This window comes from Juglans regia, chromosome 8 (assembly GCF_001411555.2).
Source record: "Juglans regia cultivar Chandler chromosome 8, Walnut 2.0, whole genome shotgun sequence".
NCBI classification, from domain to species: domain Eukaryota; kingdom Viridiplantae; phylum Streptophyta; class Magnoliopsida; order Fagales; family Juglandaceae; genus Juglans; species Juglans regia.
In genome coordinates this window covers 17,806,783-17,826,252 of record NC_049908.1, presented here as the reverse complement: position 1 = coordinate 17,826,252, position 19,470 = coordinate 17,806,783, and the positions used below count along the sequence as shown (strand labels likewise).

At 36.8% G+C, this 19,470-nt stretch overlaps 1 protein-coding gene across 2 annotated transcripts; it reads left to right on the top strand.

The window, feature by feature from the left end:
• The first annotated feature begins 2,506 nt into the window (after positions 1-2,506).
• On the top strand, positions 2,507-18,273 carry LOC108987217 (biotin carboxyl carrier protein of acetyl-CoA carboxylase, chloroplastic). 2 transcript variants are annotated; one of them, XM_018960092.2, is made up of 7 exons: positions 2,507-2,890; positions 9,318-9,371; positions 9,513-9,631; positions 9,713-10,022; positions 10,160-10,231; positions 17,822-17,887; positions 17,993-18,273. In XM_018960092.2, the coding sequence occupies exons 1-7, from the start codon at positions 2,744-2,746 to the stop codon at positions 18,014-18,016; spliced, it is 792 nt and encodes a 263-aa protein (XP_018815637.1). In that variant the 5' UTR covers positions 2,507-2,743; the 3' UTR covers positions 18,017-18,273. The 2 variants fall into 2 exon arrangements, with proteins under 2 accessions (XP_018815637.1, XP_018815636.1); XM_018960091.2 differs by having other exon boundaries at positions 9,465-9,631.
• The last annotated feature ends 1,197 nt before the right edge of the window (positions 18,274-19,470 follow it).

Below are 19,470 nucleotides of genomic sequence, written 5' to 3'. Positions count from 1 at the left end.
ATCGGAAGGCTCTATTTGCCGATTGAGGCCCATTCATATATCATTCATATATGCATAAATCATGTCGCATCATCCCTTCCTATTTTATTATTATAAATTTTTTAAATTTTTATATAAAGTATAATAAATAATTTAAATTTTTAAATAATAAAATATTAAAAATAATATTTTAATAGTATTTTATTCAATTCATCTAAAACTATTTCATCTCATTTCAATATCCAAACGAGTCCTAACAACTCATTTACAATTTATAGATAACTTTAAATATAATAATATTTTTTATTATATTTAAATACATCAAATTAAAAGTAAATTTTAAAATTAAATTTAAAATAATATTTTTTTATTACATAATTGTATACAAATTGTTATTTAATAATAACTTTATCATTTTCTTAAATAAATTAAATAGATGCTTGGAAAATTTAATGAGATGAGAATTTTATAAATAGTAGAAAGATGATTTGTGAATAGTAGTAAAATAATTTGAGTTAAGTATTTACTGAATTTTGAGAAATGTGAGAAAAAAAGTTAAATAAAAAATATTATAAATTTAAAATATTGTTTGAATATTTTTTTTAATATTATTTTTATTCTGAAATTTGAAAAAGTTGAATTGTTTTTTATTTTTTGTTTAAAAATTTAAAAAGTTGTAATGATTAGTTTAAAAATATTTATATTTAAATAATATTTAAGAATAAGATGAAATGAGATGGAACGGAATGAAATACGTTTTCAAATATCTTCTAAAAGGTGATGATTCATGATTTTGAGCTGTATTAGTGTGGCATCGTCATGTACTCATAATTATTAAATAAATCATATTTTTAAATCTTAATACGATATATATAAATTATAGTTGATAATAATTAATTTTTATTAGATTTATCTAAATTGGATCGGTTTTAATCCGTTTATATAAAGTAGTTGAGTTGATTCTTTTATTTATTTTAACTGGAATAATATAATTCATATGTAATTGAAGCATACCTATATAAGACTAAATGCATGTTTAGGCGACGAGAAAAAATGAGAATTTTGTGAATAGTAATTAACTGATTTATAAATAATAGTGAAACAGTTTGAATTAAGAAATTTTATTAAGTTTTAGAAAATGGGAGGAAAAAAAATGAATAAAAGTATTATAAAGTTAAAATAGTGTTAAAATATTATTTTTTTAATATTATTTTTGTTTTAAAACCTTAAAAAATTGTATTATTTTTTGTATTTTGTTTAAGAGTTTGAAAAAATTATAAACATTAGGTAATGATTATATGAAAATATTGAAACTTTGAAGTTGAAAAATATTTGTGTTTAAGTAATATTTGGGACGGAAATTCTGTGAAGTTTTGAGATAAGATGATTTGAGACCATCTCACTTTCCAAACATACACTTAATAACCCTAATGGCCAATCTTAAATTTTATTTGGCCTAATACCAACTAAATAGGGACTCATGTGGTCCACAAATATTAAAATGAGTTTTATCTTAATTATTAAGCCTAATAAAAATTTCATAATCCAGCAAAATAGATTTTAGGTCCGTGGCCTTTTTAGAATTATCTAATAAACTTTGATTGGGCTTCTAAAAATATTGGTACATTAACAATATCGAAAATCATCCACTAAACTTTAACAAACCTTCAAATATTCTTTTGGGCTTATGAACTTAATTAAAATTTACAAACAATCTCAACAAATAATAGCTCATGGACTTATTTAAAATGGCTCATTAAGACTAATTTGAGAATTTAAAATTAGGACTGATTTGGATTTTGAGATAAGATGAGATGAGACAAGATAATTTTGGATAAAAGATGCAAGTTAAAAAAAATATTGCTAAAATATTATTTTGTAATATTATTATTGTTTTGAGATTTGAAAAAGTTAAATTGTAATTTGGAAAATGTGAATTAGAATTTAAAAAAGTTAAATTGTTTATTATATTTTTTGTGAAAATTTGAAAAAATTATAATGATGAGATGAAACATTTTCTAAATCAAAATGAGACTTTAGTCTCGTTTAGATTCAGAGATGAGTTGAAATAATTTTAAATAAATTGAATAAAATATTGTTAGAATATTACTTTTAATATTATTATTATTTTAGAATTTGAAAAAGTTGAATTGTTTATTATATTTTATGTGATAATTTTAAAAAATTATAATAATAAAATGAGATAAATTGAAATGAGTTGAGGTGAGTTTCGAACGTAAACAAAAGAGTTTAACATAATTTATTGATAAATTAATCACATAATGTTTTACTAAATAATTAAAATGTGACAAGCACTTGCACAGGCATGAGTTCTGACTTGTCATTTACACCCGCAACGTGTATATTAAAGAAGAATAATGATAGGGTTATTATTTATTATTATTTTAATATTTGATTTATTTTTATATTTGATTTTAATTAAGGAACTGTTTGTACAAAATGATTTTCAGAGGGTATATGTTCTTTGAAAATCCATCGTTGGTAAAAAAAACATAATAATAATAATAATAAACCTAATCCGGAAACGTGGCAGAGAGCGGCGGCGAGTAGGGTCGAAGAAACAAACGGTTGTGCAGTCTCCGTTTCACTCTCTCCTTCGCAGTCTTCGGTCTCATCGACCCGGAAGTGAAGACAGTCACTCGTCTTTCTGCCTCGCCCGTTAACAACTCAGATAAAACCAATCTCTTTCGGTATCCCATTTCTGCGAATTCAATAACTGATTCTCTCTCACTCTCTCTGAGCAATGGCTTCGTCTCAGACTACAGCTTCAGCTTCGGCCTCAGCTGTAAGCAAAGCCTCAGCCACCTTGACTCGTTTGAACAATAATTACACTCACTCCCAGCTTTCATTTCGTCTCCCTCTCAAGCCCAGTCTCCCCCTTTTGACCAAGGTAATAACTCTACTCTATCTCACTCTTTAATTTTTTTCGAATTATGCTATGTTTGGATTCCGTGAAAACATGCGAAATGACTGAAATTTTAATAGTTATGTATTGGTTTTCGAATATTTTGCGTTACTTGGCAACACAATTATTTTCCTTTTTGTCTAACTATTCTTGATTGGTTTTGTACGTGGACATTTGTTTTGTTGACGTTCTCATAAAATTATATGCTATGGTTTTTAAGGGTTTTTGGTTTTATGTTGAACTTGTAGAACCATTTCGGCCCCTGGTAAACTTGAAATGCATAATAACATAATTTTACTAGAAATGGGAAATATTTGTAGAAAGTGATGTCTATGCAAAGTTTATGGATTAGGTGTGCTTCGAACAGATAGAAGAAAAGAAAAGAAAACTCTCTACAATAAGACCAAAGCAGTCTATTCACTAAAGATCTCAAGGGTCAAAGTCTTCCTTTATCAAAAGACAAGTCTTCCTGGTATAAATGAATTGTAATTCCTACAGGTGGAAGAACTATAAATTTATAGGTAGAGGAGGAATTGATCTAGGGACCAATGTCTTTGGTTCCTGTCATAACACATCCACTTGCAACCAAAAGTCACTGACCAAACCTAGGATCTGTTTGACTATTTTATATAAATGCGAGTTAACAGCTTTCCTCTTCCTCTGCCTTCATTTGCTGCCTTGCATCTGATGACTCAAACTAGGAGTAACCCTGCTGACAGGGGTATTCCTGCGTGTGTGAACATGGTAATGGAGAAGGTGATAGTCAAAGTGCCAGAGTTTGAGAATAGCCACTCGATCTTGAAGCTTAGCATTATAACCCCACCCCCCTCCAAAAAAAAGGACGCTAATGTTGTGGGACCAAATAAAATAATGATCTTTACTTTTATTTTATATGAAAATTTATAATTTTATACACCTTGTATTCTGGTTTCCCAACTTTAAATATATATTTTTTTGATAGGTAAACAAATTTTTATTGATCAAAAGAGAGACAAAAATGTCCAAATATACGGGACATATACAAGAGCTAGTTTATGTCTAGTTTAGAGATACAAGGAAATCATAAAAAGACTTGCCATGAAAATCAATTACAATCGACCAATGAAATAAAGTATTGAAAAACAAAATTCTAAGCTCTTCCATTGATCTCTCTTGATCTTCAAAGCATCTTGTGTTCCGCTCCCTCCAAATGCACCATCATAGACAAATAGGTAACATCTTCCATATGGATGGAATTTGAGAGTTGCCCCTAATACCTCTCCAAGAGGCTAAAAAATCGCATACCCTTTCTGGCATCATCCACGCTAGCCCCAATTGTGCAAAGACTTCAGTCCACAAGGTCATGGCAATCTACCCCAAAGAGGCTGTCCATACAAAAAAAGTTGCCTTTAGAGGTGCCTTTGTCTTCCAAATGCTCTTCCATGGGAACGAGATTGAGTTGTGCATGTTCAAAGAATGGTAAAAAGAGCGGGCCGTAAAAACTTCCTTCTTAGAGGGGCGCCAATAAATCTTGTCTTCACCTTCCCCCGACACATGAGTGGAGTACACAAGGTAAAAAAACGCCGAGAAGTCGTCCATCTCCCAATTTTGTGCATCTCTAAGGAAAGTGAGGTTCCATTGGGGGAGGCCATTGGAAAAGATAACTAAATCTGCTATTGATGCTTATTTCCTTCTTGCTAAGCCATAGACTTGTGGAAAAACATCCTTGAGTGCCCGATCACCGCACTATAAGTCATGCCAAAATTTTACCTTCACTCCGTTGCTAACTCTAAAGCGAGTATGTACTGCATAAGTGTCCCACCCTCTTCTAATATGTTTCCAAAGCCCAACTCCATGAGGCCCATACACCTCATTAGAACACCACCTTGCCCATGATTCCCTCTGCTTCAAACCTATGATGGTTCGCTGCAAGGCCTCCCGTTCTTGGTGATATCTCCATAACCTTTTGCCAATCCGAATACCCAAGCCTCCTTCTTTGATGGGGAGGAAATATGTTGATAAGTTAGAAAGAGTGCTTTTGATTAAAGTTACCCGGCCCCCTTTGGATAAGTACATCTGCTTTCAACCATCTAATTTCCTCTCCATTTTTGAACACATCATCTCACATGGATTTCGATTTGAACGCCACGCCCAACGGAAGGCCGAGATATTTCATGGGCAATTGAGATATCTTACAGTCCAAGATGGACGCCAAACTCTCCACATTGGATACATACCCCACTGATACTACCTCTGATTTAGCCAAATTCACCTTCAACCTTGACACGGCTTCAAAACATAATAATAGAGCCCTCAATGCTCGAATTTGTTCATGTCTAGCCTCACAAAAGATTATAGTATCATCAGCAAACAATAAGTGAGAAATGTTAAGCGAACTTGAACTTGCCTCTTCCATTGAGAATCCTGATATGAACCTTTCTGCCACGGCTCTTGAAATCATCTTGCTGAAAGCTTCCATCACAAAGACAAAGAGAAGCAGAGAAAGAGGGTCCCCTTGTCGCTAACCTCGGGAGCTTTTGAAAAAAACCTTTTGACGTACCATTCACCAATACGAAGAAATAGGCCGTAGAGATACAATGATGGATCCAGGAACATCATTTAGGGCTTGTTTGTTTTCGCAGATGAGATGAGATGAGATAAATTGAGATTAAAGTTAAAAAGTTGAATAAAGTATTGTTAGAATATATTTTTTAATAGTATTTTTGTTTTGAAATTTGAAAAAATTGAATTGTTTATTTTATTTTGTATTGGAAGTTGAGAAAGTTGTAGTGATTAGATGAGATGAAATGATATGAGATGAGATGTTTTCTGAAAACAAACGAGGCCTTAGTGCCAAAGCCGCATTTCTCGAGCATATAAAGTAAGAAACTCCAATTGACGTGATCATAAGGTTTGTCCATGTCTAACTTACATAGGAGTCCCAACTCTCCCGATTTAATACGACTTTCCAGACATTTGTTGGCTATAAGTACAAGATCAAAGATTTGCCTACCTTGAACAAATGCATTTTGAGACTTCGAAATCAAGCTTTCCATCATCTTGCTCAGCCTATTTGCCAATACTTTGGATAAAATTTTGTATAGCCCATCCACCAGACTAATGGGACGAAAATCTTTCACCTCTACTACGCCGGGCTTTTTAGGAATGAGTGCTAAGAATGTTGCATTAAGACTTTTCTCGAACCGCCCGCTTCCATGAAATTCATGGAAAACTTCCATGATATCATCTTTAAGCACATCCCAACAAGTTTGAAAAAAGGCCATGGAAAAGCCATCAGAGCCTAGAGCTTTATTGCCTGCCATACCCTTGACCACCAACCTGACCTCTACCTCCTCAAAAGGCCTTTTGAGTCGTTCCCCAACCTTCGGGTCAAGAACATAAAAAACCAGCCCGTCAAGTCTCGGCCTCCACTCAAATTGTTCCGAAAACAACTTATTATTGTAATTGACATGTGGTCTGAGATCTCAGATTGGTTGAATGAGGCTGCCCCATCTCATCAAACTTGGTGGAAGAACTTGATGCATCTAACCCTTTCCTTCAACCATAATGCACGTGATTTTTGTCGCCAAGATATTTCTTCCAAAAGAGACATCCGTTCAATGTCTGCAATCACTTGGTTTGTGGGCTCGCTTGGTTTCAGAAAGAACCCCCACCTCTTCTACTCCCTCCAAGCCCTTAAGATCCTCCAATAGAATAGTTTTCTGGCTTTCCACATTACCGAACTCTTGCGCATTCCACTCCTTCAAGTCCTTTTTCAAAGACTTTAATTTGCAGGCCAGAATATAACTAGAATTACCATGGAAATGGTAAGAAGACCATCATTGTCTTATTCTGTCTAGAAAACCCTCTGACTTCAACCATACGTTCTCAAATTTGAAGTACCTTGGACCTCTTCGAATGCCCCCGCAATTCAAAAGAATGAGAAAGTGATCTGAACACAACTTGGGTAGTCTCTTCTGAATGAGATCTGGATAGTGTGCCTCCCAATCCGGTGAGATTAGAAATCCGTCTATCCTTGACCAAGAAGGAAGATCTCGGTTGCTAGACCAAGTGAAGGAGCCACTTGCAAGAGGAATATCCCGTAAATTCTGGCCACACCCCCTGGTGAAAAGTCAGCGATTTAACCAGTTCCGTGTAAGGAAACTTTCGAGAGTGCGGTGCACGGGACTAGGGTTTACTCTGCAGGGGTGGGTCCGAAGGGCCCTGCCTTGGAGAGGTTCCCCGAAATCCGAACCCCCCAATCTCTCACTCGGAAAACAAGTGACGTTGAAATCATCTCCAATACACCAAGGTAGGCCCCATATGCTGCCAATACTGGCCAACTCATCCCAAAGTAAACTTCGAGACCGGTCGAGATTAGGCCCATAGACACTTGCAAAAGCCCACTGATAGCCATCCATGACATTCTTAAACGAGCATGCCACCACGTAATCCCCCAGGAAATCTTCCATTTTTTCCACTACTCTTTTATCCCACATTACTAGTATGCCCCCGGATGCTCCATTAGACAGTAAAGAATGCCATCCCACTTGACTACAGCCCCACAAACTCCTAATGATACGAAGGGAAATAACTGCCAGTTTCGTTTCCTGTAAACATACGATGTCTACCTTCCATTTATGGAGTTGATTTCTGACTATAAGATGTTTATCCTTATCATTCAGCCCCCTTACATTCCAAGAAACAATCTTTGGTTTCATAAAATCACTTCCTTTGCCCTTCCCCTCATTCTTCCCCGATTAGAGCTCGTTCCACTTGCTCCATCATTCACTGTCCGGTCAAGCCTTTGGAGTTCTCTAGCTCACTTCTTAGCTGAAGCGAGCTCCCGAACTGTGCTTGCCAGCTTCTATGGCTGCAAAAAGGGCAATAAGCTGGTCCTCAAAACCATCACATAAAATTCTCACACTCTCTTGCATCTCCTTTACCTTATTCAGAACCCAATTTGAAGCCTAGAAATTACTGTTCTTATACGGGTAAAGGGATATTAGTGGAAATGGATCTTCCCAACAGGCATCTGTGTGTGCCGTCCCCACAATTTCTAACTCTTCTTCAGTCCCAAAAAAAATCTAGAGGGACTATCACTTGCTGAGAAAAGTTTCCTGTTGCCTCCGTGAACTTATGAGCTGAAAATCCGGCTTTTTCTGCCTTAGAAAACACCCCGACTGCTCTTGAGTCAGACGGTGGCTCCGCTGTCGCCGGCCCCCCCGGGAAAATCCCACCAGCTCACCTTCCCCTGTCGACCAAGTCTGTGGTGACCCCTTCCCAACTTTAAATAGAAAAGTAGAATTTGCCTATTTCATACTTAAAAAATTACTAATGTGTGAGCACTTGGCTATTGAGTGATGGGTTTTAATTCTGTTAAGTCTGAAATGGATTACTTCTTGTTTCTACAATTTTCATCAAGCTTTTAGACAATCTTGACCTGAATAATTAGCATCATAATTTTTTTTGGGTTGATGCATTGCCTGGGCTCTCAAAGGACATTTCATGCCACCTCAAGGCATTGGAACATTGAAAGCTTGCCTCAGTTGTTCTAGACTCGCACCCTCTTAGCATTTCAACCTTACCTGCTGATTTCAGATGACGATATCTCTAGTTTAAAAATTGAAGCATAGACTGTTGATCTTGTTGGAGATCTAAAATGAATGCTTTTGATGATTTCAATGAGAATGCAGTAGATGGTAGTTGAAACAGCTCCATGAAAAATGCCTTTTTATGCAAGCTGATATATATGGGCTTTATTCACTGGGAAGAAGAAAGTTGCCACTAACAAAAGGACTGGCATGACAACAGCTTTATAAAAGATGAATGCTTAGCAAATGATTTACAAAGATCGCCGAATATATGAAGTTTCTGTCTCATAAAAGGTAATTTTAAAAGACTTTGCTGGATCTGTACATGCTAAATGCCATACTGAACCAAAGCTTCCAGAGGAGTCGGGAATGCAGGCAGTTTTCTGGTCCAAGAATGCTTTTGGCGATTCAGTTGGTTGCATGTAAGACAGAAAATGGACTAGTTATTTGGTCAGTTTGAAATTTGAGCAATCCGTAAGAGAGCGGGGTGTGCTCTCTCTCTCTCTCTCAAGATAAAGCTCAATTTTCCAATTCTCAATCAGAACTTGGCATTTCTAGCTGCAGCTTACTTTCTTTTCTTATAAATAGCCTCTTCATACTATCAGGAGTTGATATGGACTGCAATATCCCAATTAAAGGATATACCTTGTTGAAACTAATAACATTTTGCACAAGGCCCCATGTACTTGGGCTATGCCTATTATCATCAATAAGATTCTTATTTACTGATTAAACAATTAATGTTTTGTAGAAGGCTCTTCTACTCTTGTATCTATATATTTTTTTGATGGGTATATGTATATGTAAATGAGAAGTCTGAAACTGATGCCACATTGTAGGGTTTACGACCTGGTCGGAACTATACCAGTGTGGTAAAAGCTCAATTGAACAAGGTAAGGTTCTTTCAATGGTTTTCATTGGACGATATATTTTCAAATATTCATTCCTTCTTGGACATGCTTTTGGCATCGTCTTTTCTCTTCAAGGTTGGAGTTGATGGGTCCTCAAATGCTGATGCCACTCCCTCATTCCAGTCAGAACTAGTGGCACCAGAAGCAAAGGATGCTAAACCATCAAATGACCCTTCTTCTGGAGCTTTGGCTACGGAGGAATCAATTTCTGAATTCATTGCTCAAGTTTCAAGTCTTGTTAAGTGAGCAAGCTGGATCTTAATGTCTTGGTACTTCTATAATCTATTTTTAATCATTGAGAAATCTTGTTATCTCCCTTGCAGGCTTGTTGATTCCAGAGATATAGTGGAGTTAGAGTTGAAACAGCTTGACTGTGAAGTCCTAATTCGTAAAAAGGACGCCTTACCTCAACCACCTCCTTCCACACCAGTTACTTTTACGCATTCACATGCTCCATTAATGGTCTCCCCAGCCCAACCTGCACCTGCAAATGCTCCTTCCCTACCTCCTACAGTCCCTAGTTCATCGACTTCTGCTGTCAAGTCAGCCAAGTCATCACTTCCACCTCTTAAATGCCCCATGGCAGGGACATTCTACCGAAGTCCAGGCCCTGGTGAACCACCATTTGTGAAGGTTAATCCTTTATACTTAGTGATTTACCTGGATTCAAATGATTAGTGATTGATAGATGTATTTGCCGCTGCCTTATTTGTTTTTTCTCCTCTATTTTTTTTTTTGGTTATTTGTCTTACATGAGGAGTTTCTTTTAGATTGGAGACAAGGTACAAAAGGGACAAGTATTATGCATCATTGAGGCCATGAAATTGATGAATGAAATCGAAGTAAGTTTCCACATCCAAACTTTATCTGAGGCGATGCGCTATGATGTCTCTCTTGTCCATAAGATGAATTGGGAATTTTCTATTAGTTCTTGTTATCTTTTTCCCTTATACTTGTGGTTCACTTCCTTGATTTTGTACAAGGATGAAGTTAATCAGGGATAGTTTCCTATAATTTCTTATTATAAGTAAAAATATTAGAGAAAAGTTAAATTTTAAATATCCAAAACAGATAAAAGCATCCCTTTCCATTAAAACTCCATCAGTTCATTTACTAGGTGTCCCAATAGAAGCATCCCTTTCTAAACTATAATTATCATTCCATGAAGTTCTTTTGGTTTGGTAACTCGGACTTGTTTGAGATCTAAAAAATCCCATCTAAAATTGTAACCTCACATAATTTAACATTAGGAATATCAACCACAACCCCAATCTCCTTCAGTCTCTAGGTGGGCCAAGGAGCCTAGTCTAGGTCCATGCCAAACCCTTAGGCTACATTTGGAACATAGAAGCAGCTGAGCTCATCTGAATTGAGTTCAAATTTAAGCCTAGCCCAACATCTAAACACACAACTCTCAAATTACTAAACATCATTCGGGTTCAGAGTTGTAGTTCTGAAATCGAAGGTAAAAAGATAGAAATTCATTCGGTAAGTTTCAAAAACAACTGATTGTCCGAACCCTATATACTAAATAACGGCAATGCAGACGTTACAGAAAGAAGCAGAAATCCTTAAGAACAGCAAGTAGCTTATAAAAGGAAAACAATTGAGTGATGATTGGAGCTATAGTTTTAAGTATTACATTTCCGGAGCCGGTAGCCCAAAATGTGGAATGCCCTCTTTACACGTGGGACTCAACCTTTTTCAACTCAACATCTCATTTTTCAACTTTCCATAAATACATCTAAACTCCTTTTAACATCCAAACATATCTAAACTCATCTTAAGTGGGTCCCACATAACTCACTCCACCATCTCAACTTACTACTATTCATAAAGAACTCATCTCAGCTCAGCTCAGCTCAATATCCAAACGCAACCTTAATCTATCATAAATTGAATATTGGAAATGACAACAGAAAATCCTTTGATCTTATAAAATTTCAGTGCCATAATCTACTTCATGGTTGAGAGTCAAGAAAGAAAATTAGAACTTTTTGCTTTATTGACTATCAACTTGGACCTTGGTGTCCAATGTGTGCATTTCAATGGATAGTGAACTGAGGTTTGTAGCTCAACATTTTTAAGTGATCCTCGTCAATGAACAATGGATGATTGCAAAATGAGGACTTAATATTAATAGTGTTATTGCCATTTGATAAGGTGAGAAAAGATTAAAAAAAAAGAAAAAGAACAAGAATACACTTTTTTTGGACTTAGCGTGAAGAGAATTTGTGGATTTATGGTTTGGAATTTGTAAGGTAAATTGTTGTCCAATATGACTAATTACGGTGCTTCTTGCCGAAATTAATCCTGTCCTCATTTCCGGTACCCAAGATGATGATGGCTGTAAATGAGAGGGAGTCTCCCCTGATGAACGACGAGGAGGTTCTTTCCAAGGTCTTGTGTTGTTGAGGATCATGACTTGGTGATTTCGACTAATGGGTCAGTTGAAGAGCATGAATTGCAGTTGGTATGAAGGGGGACAGGGGTTGGTGCTTCTATTAATGGGCTGGATGATTCGGGGGGACGAGCCTAGTCCTATCTGCTCACTACCCCCAGCTCACGCTTTGGCTGGTTTTCATTCAAACTGGGTTTTACAGAAGATGGATGAAATTCGTGATTTCATAGCAATTTCTTGTGAGGGTCTTGAACAATTTAAAGCTCTTCTTACTGCTATCGAGGTGGGACAACATTTTTTGGTTAGATCCTTCTCAAAAAAAGAAAGAGAGCTTAAGAGACTGTCATGCTCTATCAATTATGATGCAAAGAAAGGTAGTGCAAGGAGAGGAAGGCACAAAGACAGGGTGAACATCAGTGATTTATGAAGCCAAATATCCTTTCATGGAATGTTCGGGGGTTGATTGACCCGCATCTTCGTGTGAGAAATTTGATTCGGGAATGGAAAGTAGATGTTTTTTGTTTGCTGGAAACCAAATTGAAGTTAATTGATAGAAATATTATTAGAAGTTTGTGGGGTTGTTCTTATGTGGGATGGGTCTCTCTTGCTTCTCAGGGGGCTTCGGGTGGAATTATTTTGATGTGGGATAAGAGAGCAGTAAATTTGGAGGAAGAGTATGTTGGGGACTTCTTGGTGGCTTGTTCTTTAAGAATGTGGACGATGGTTTCTGGCAGCGATTTCTGGCATGTATGGGCCCAATGTTAATAGCGATAGAAGATTTCTTCGGAATGAGATTGTTGGATTGTGTAGTTGGTCAGAGGGTCCATGGTGTATTGGTGGTGAATTTAACATCACTTGGTTTCCGAGTGAAAGGTCGGGGGACTCGTATTGGTTCGGCCATGGTTGATTTCTCTGATTTAATTTTTGACCTAGGTTTGGTTGATTTACCTTTGGCTGGGGGAGATTTTACTTGGTCAAACAGGAGGGCATGGTCTAGGTTGGACAGACTTCTTATGTCAAAAACGTCTCCCAAGATTAAGCTCTAATCATTTCCCCATTTTATTGGACTGTGGTGGTATTCATGAGGTGCAGAGATATTTTATATTTGAGAATATGTGGTTAAAATTTGATGGGTTTGTGGAAATGTTGAGATTGTGGTGGTCCTCTTATCAGTTATCGGGTACACCCAACTTTGTTTTAGTTGGAAAACTCAAAACTTTGAAAAATGACTTCAAGAAATGGAATGAGGAAGTTATTGGGAAAATTGTTGATTAGAGAAAGTCTCTTTTTGAGGAGCTTCATTGTTTTGATGAAAAAGAGAGTGAGGGGTTCTTTTGGTTGATGAGAAGGAAAGGAAACTCGATGTTGAAACTGAGCTGAAAAAATCACTCTTATGGAGGAGATATCTTGGCGACCAAAATCATGGACTCTTTGGTTGAAGGGGACAAGTGCACCAAATTCTTTCATAGAGTTGCCAATTCTCATCGAAGAAATAATGCCATTGAGGTGCTTCACTCGGAAGGAATATCCTTACGGATCGTTCAGATATTAAGGATCACATTGTTCTTTTTATGAAAAGCTTCTTATAGAGCAATATTTTTGGTGACCTAAGGTTGATTGGCTGGTTTTTTATTCGATTGATTAGTCTAGTGCGGTCTGGTTGGAGAGAATGTTTGAAGAGGAGGATGTGCTTAGTGTGATAAGAGGGATGGACAAAGATAGAGCCATCTCGGGATCAGATAGGGGTGAAAACCAACGTCGTCAGCGCGGTTTTTGGGCAAAACCGACGCCGACCGACGTCTGAAAAAATGGATGAGGTGCCGACCGTAACCGGTCGATGGCGAGGAGGACACCAATTGAGGCAGTTCTCTGCCGGTTCTCGGTCGGCGTCAGTTCTTTGGCGATTTTAGTGAGATAATTATGAGAGAGGGAGAGATGCATAGGGGAGAGAGAGAGAGAGAGAGAGAGAGAGAGAGAGTTACAGAGGAGAGTTCGGGAAGAAGACGATCGGAGAAGAAAAATACTCTTAACGAAACGACGCCGTTTCACTTAAACTTAAGTGAAACGGCGTCGTTTCAGACTTATTATTTTTTTCTTATGTCCTTAATAAAACGTCGACGTTTGGTTTAATGCCAAACGGCGTCGTTTCCAGTATCTGTTGTAGTACTTATTAACTAAAACGGCGCCGTTCAACTTAAATTTAAGTGGAACGGCGCCGTTTTGATAAGGGTATATTAAAAAAAAAAAAAAATTTATTATATCGGTCGGTTTAGCTGTCCGATCCAGCTTCAAACCGAGATCGAACCGCTGAACATCGGTTTCTTGAAATTTCCACCGCACGCCGACCGGTTCTCCACCGGTTCCGGTCAGTTCCTGACGCGACCGGTCGGTTCGCGTCGGTGGCGGCCGGTGCTGTCGGTTTCTGTACAGCCCTAGGATCAGATGGCTTTTCCATGGCATTCTTTCAGGTTTTTTGGGACGTTGTTAGGAGGACGTCGTGAAGGTTTTTCTTGAATTTCACTCATATATGAAATTTGAGAAAAGTCTTGATGCTACATTCATTGCGCTTATCCCAAAAAAGGCTGGGTTTGTGGAAGTGAAGGATTTTCGTCCCATCAGTCTTGTTAGTGGAGTGTACAAGATCATTTTGAAGGTTGTTGCCAATTGATTGAGCGAGATTTTGGGGCAGATCATTACGAAGTCACAAAATGCCTTTGGCAAGGGATAGCAAATCCTTGATTCCGTTATCATTGCTAATGAATGTTTGGAGAGTAGAAGTGCCAGGCATCCTTTGTAAACTTGATATGGAGAAGGCTTTTGATAATGTTAATTGGGATTTTTTGGTATACATCCTTGGTAGGTATGGTTTTGGGGGAGAGGTGGTGTAAGTGAATGAAGCACTGCATTTCTACCGTTAGATTTTCGATTTTGGTTAATGGCACCCCAGCTGGTTTCTTTAATAGGTCTTGGGGAATGAGACAAGGGGATCATTTGTTCCCTTTCCTTTTTGTTTTAGTAATGGATGTTTTGAGCAGAATGTTGAAAGCGGTAATGGGTAGGGGCTTCATTTCGGGCTTCTCAGTGGGTAGCTCATCGCATGGCAGCATTAATGTCTCGCATTTACTCTTCACTGATGACACTTTGATCCTTTGTGAGCCGAATTCTGACCAGATTTGTTCGTTACGGGAACTTTTATTATGTTTTGATGCTGTTTCCAGTTTTAAGGTGAACTTTTCAAAGTCTGAAATGGTCCCTGTTGGTTTGGTCAATAACTTAGGGGATTTGGCTGATATTTTGGGTTGTAAGGTATCTACTTTGCCTATGAAGTGTCTTGGTCTTCCTTTGGGGGCATCTCATAAATCCAAGGCAATGTGGGATGGGGTTATTGAGAAGATTGAACATAGATTGGCTGGTTGGAAAAGGATTTACTTGTTCAAAGGGGGAAGAATCACTTTAATCAAGAGTGCCTTATCTAGCATCCCAACTTATTTCCTATCTCTATTTCCTTTGCTTGTAGGAGTGGCTAATAGAATGGAAAGGATCTTTCGTGCTTTTTTGTGGGGAGGTTTGGAGCATGAGAAAAAATTCAACTTGCTTAAGTGGGACAAGATTTGCCCTCCTTTATCTTTAGGAGATTTGAGGGTTAGAAAGTTGAAAACTTTTGACAAGGCACTTTTAGGGAAATGGTTGTGGTGGTACCATCAAGAAGGGGATGCCCTTTGGAGGACTGTTATTGATGCCAAATATGGGAGTATTTGGGGAGGTTTGTGCTCAAACGAGTATGGTGTGGGAGTATGGAAATTCATTTGAAACGGATGGGGGGATTTCTCCAGAAATTTCAGATTTGAGGTGGGTAGGGGTAACCAGATCAGTTTTTGGCATGACTTATGGTGTGGAGATGATGTCTTGAAGAATTTTTTCCTTCTCTTTTTAGGATTGCCTCTGTTAAACTTTCTTCCATGGCTGATTATATGGATAATTCTGCTGGTTTTATTCAGTGGTCAGTTTGATTTATTAGAGACATCCAGGATTGGGAGATGGGGGACATCACTGATTTTTACAGCTTGCTCTATGCTCTAAACATAAAGTCAGGAGAGGATGATAGATTGCTTTTGGATTCATCCTGGAAATAAGAAACTCTCTCGGTTAAATCTTTGTACAAGGTCATGGTGATACATTCTCCTACTGATTTTTTTTCTTGAAAGAATATTTGGAGAATCAAAATGCCTCTCAAGGTGGCTTTCTTTGGTTGGTTGGTTGGCTTCTCATGGAAAAATTCTTACTATTGATAAGCTGAGAAAGCGCGGTATATTTGTAATGGATGGTGCTTTATGTGCAAAAGGTGTGGAGAATCGGTGGATCACCTTCTTCTCCATTGTGATGTGTTGAGGGCCTTGTGGGATGAGGTTTTTGTTAGGCTTGGCATTGTTTGGGTGATGCCGAAGAGGGTGGCGAATCTTTTGGCTTGTTGGAGAGGTATTCAAGGCAATTGACAAATTGTGGTTGTTTGGAAGATGGGACCTCTATGCCTATGTGGTATATTTGGAATGAGAGAAATGGGCACTGTTTTGACAATAGAGAACGTTAGTTGGGAGGGATTAGAGATTTTTTCTTTCATACATTGTTGCTTTGGGCTTCGGTTATTGTATTGGATGGGACTAGTCTTAATGACTTTACTGCTGTTTTTCCGGCTTTAGTTTTGTAATTAGGTGTTTTCTCTTGTATGCTTCCTGTGTACCTGGGTTATGCCTAATTATGTGGGTTAATAAATTTTCTTACTTATCAAAAAATAAAAATATATTAATAGTGTTAGACGGCACGGTTTGACGAGACTAATGAGCCTGATGGAATGATGTAGGTAAAAAGGGCACATGAATTTCTTGTGGGCTGTGGGACAAACTATTGCTTTTATGAGGGAGTTCACATCTCTTACTAAACAGTGATATTTTTGCTTTGCTAGAAAAAATATTTGTCGTTCCTATCATGTATCCCATATATCAACATTTAGCATGGGGAATATATTGGTGGATGTGCTTGGACAACTGCGGGGCGGCGGGAGGGGTGTTACAATGTAACCTGGTACTGACAATCGAGAGATAACCCACCTTTCTATAAACAAGTTAAGTCTTTGGTTTCAAATCTTATCTAGAAGAGTATTAAAATACAAACCTTTGTTTACTGAGAAAAAAAAGTGTTAAAAATTAAAAACAAAACAAAAAACAAAAACAGACACAAAAAACAAGAAGAATTAAAAACTCTTACCCACCAACTATGGTGAATGGCTTCAGTTCAAGTTATGGCATGAACTGCATTACGAGTACTGGGGCATTAGGAGGATAGGCGATAGTGCAATAAGCAATTTAATGAGAGGTGGTTGGGATATATTACTTATTATGCCAAACCATTGGGGCATGATGACGTGGCCTAAAAAAATGTTTTGTAAAATTAAATGTTAGAAGTTGTCTTTCAGAATTCTAAGGTGTAACCCTTTAAATACCTCAATCATATTGAAACCTTTTCTTTTAATTGGTACATTCTAAGTGAGTTTTGAACCTATGAGTTCACCTTCCACCATGTTCTTAGGGTAAGGATGTGCTAGCTCAATCGTTAGGGGGAGGAGGTGCTATTTGAGTTAGAACTCATTGGTGTGTTTCTTATTAAACCGTTCTGATATCAAAGTAGTTTTGTGATAGAACTTAGTTCCATTTACTCCTATCTTAAGCTCGTGTTATGTCGTATTGAATATACTTTGGCTTAGTTTTTCTGTTTTGTATTATTTCTTGAATTACTTTCGGCAACTCCTACAATAGTTAGGAATTCTACTGATATCATCCGTACTTAGTTCCTGGTGCATGATATCTGCATCTTAAGATCCTCATATATATGCTCAAAAATTTCTGGTTTTGGCTCAATTTCCCTTTCTTTTGCTTTGGGTGATTTGGATGGGGATCAAATTAGTTCTCTGATTCTCTCAAGGTTTTTGTCTGCAAGTGAACGTTCAAAAAATGTATACCTTTTCTTTTTTGTTCAGGCTGATCAATCGGGAACCATAATTGAGATCGTTGCAGAAGATGGCAAGCCTGTCAGTGTTGACACGGTAAATTGTTCTCGGCCAGCTCAATTTATAGCTTGCAAGTACCCTATCATGGTAAATTATTGTATTCATTTCAGATCCTATTGACTTCTTTTTGTCTCTTTTCAGCCTCTGTTTGTAATCGAACCATAGGGCTCTGACAATCAAGTATGCATATATAGATGGAGCAAGGCGATTAGAAAACATTGTGAGAATGGCAGTGTTTCATTTTGGTGGCTAGAGTTGAGAGCAACTTATTGTTTGCTAAATTATTTATTTATCCAAAATTTTTTTAATGACTAGAAGATGTCCTAATAAATTTGTTATTTAAGGCTGTATTCAAGGAGCTTAGGATGTAATATTTGTAATGATTTGGTTTTGTTTTTTCAAGGGATATGTTTTTTTCTCATTGTGAAAATGTTTCATATGATTCCAAAGCTATAAAGCTTTGAGCTACTAGAGGGGGATGGTAATTTAGGCTTACAAAGGAAATCCATCTGGTCTTACACTAAGTCGGGTGGGGATTCACCAGGAAAAGTGCAATGGTGAGTGACTTTTTTCTGAAGCTGGGATGGCGAGAAGATAGACTCCACAAAGCCCACGTTTAGAATGCAATAATACAATAGGAATTTCAAATTCAAAAATAGGAATTTGTTATGGGTTGCTATTAATAGTTGCTACTGCTTGTTTAGCTTTATTATTCAGATTGAACTAGAATCCCTTCTTGATTCTAACTCCTCAGGATATATCTTTTTTAGCTTACCAAAGAAATGTTTGTGATAATAGCATGCATGCATATGCTATTATTGTGAGTCCACTCACGGCAAAAGTTTTTTTTATCTTTTGGTTTTAATATGATATGCTTCTTACAAATTCGAAACACAATTGATAATTTAAAATTTGTGTTTGTTGTCAAAGCCATATGGCCTGAAGGCATAACACCCATATAGCCATATGGAGAGGTCTTGGGTTTGACCCCCTACCTGACTCCAAAAAAAAAAAAAAAAAAAATTGTTTGTTTTTGTGTTTGGGGGGTGAGATGAGAATTTTATATTTTATTTGAGAGTTTAAAATATTGTGTTTTAGTATTATTATTGTTTTGGGATTTGAGAAAGGTGAATTGAGATTTGAAAAAATTGAATTGTTTATTATATTTTGTATGGAGATTTGAAAAAGTTGTAATGATGAGATGAGATGAGAATTTTGTGTCTCATCCCACCCCCCAAACTTCCATATGTGTGAGAAATTTTACTTTTTGAGTAATGGCAAGCGAGCTAGTTCTTGAAAATACTCGTTCCTTTGTCGTTGGGATTAAAAATCTAACTTAATCGTTTATAAGAACATAGTAATGTGATCAGTAAGGACTCGTTTAGATAATGAGATGATATGAGAATTTTGTAAATAGTAGTGAATTGATTTGTGAATACAAATATTATAAAATTAAAATATTGTTAAAATATAATTTTTTAATATAATTTTTGTTTTGAAATTTGAAAAAGTTGTATTATTTGAAAGTTTAGAAAAGTTGTAATGATTAGGTGATGATTGAATGAAAAAGTTGAAAATTTAAAATTAAAACATGTTTGTGTTTGAGTGATAGAAAGAAA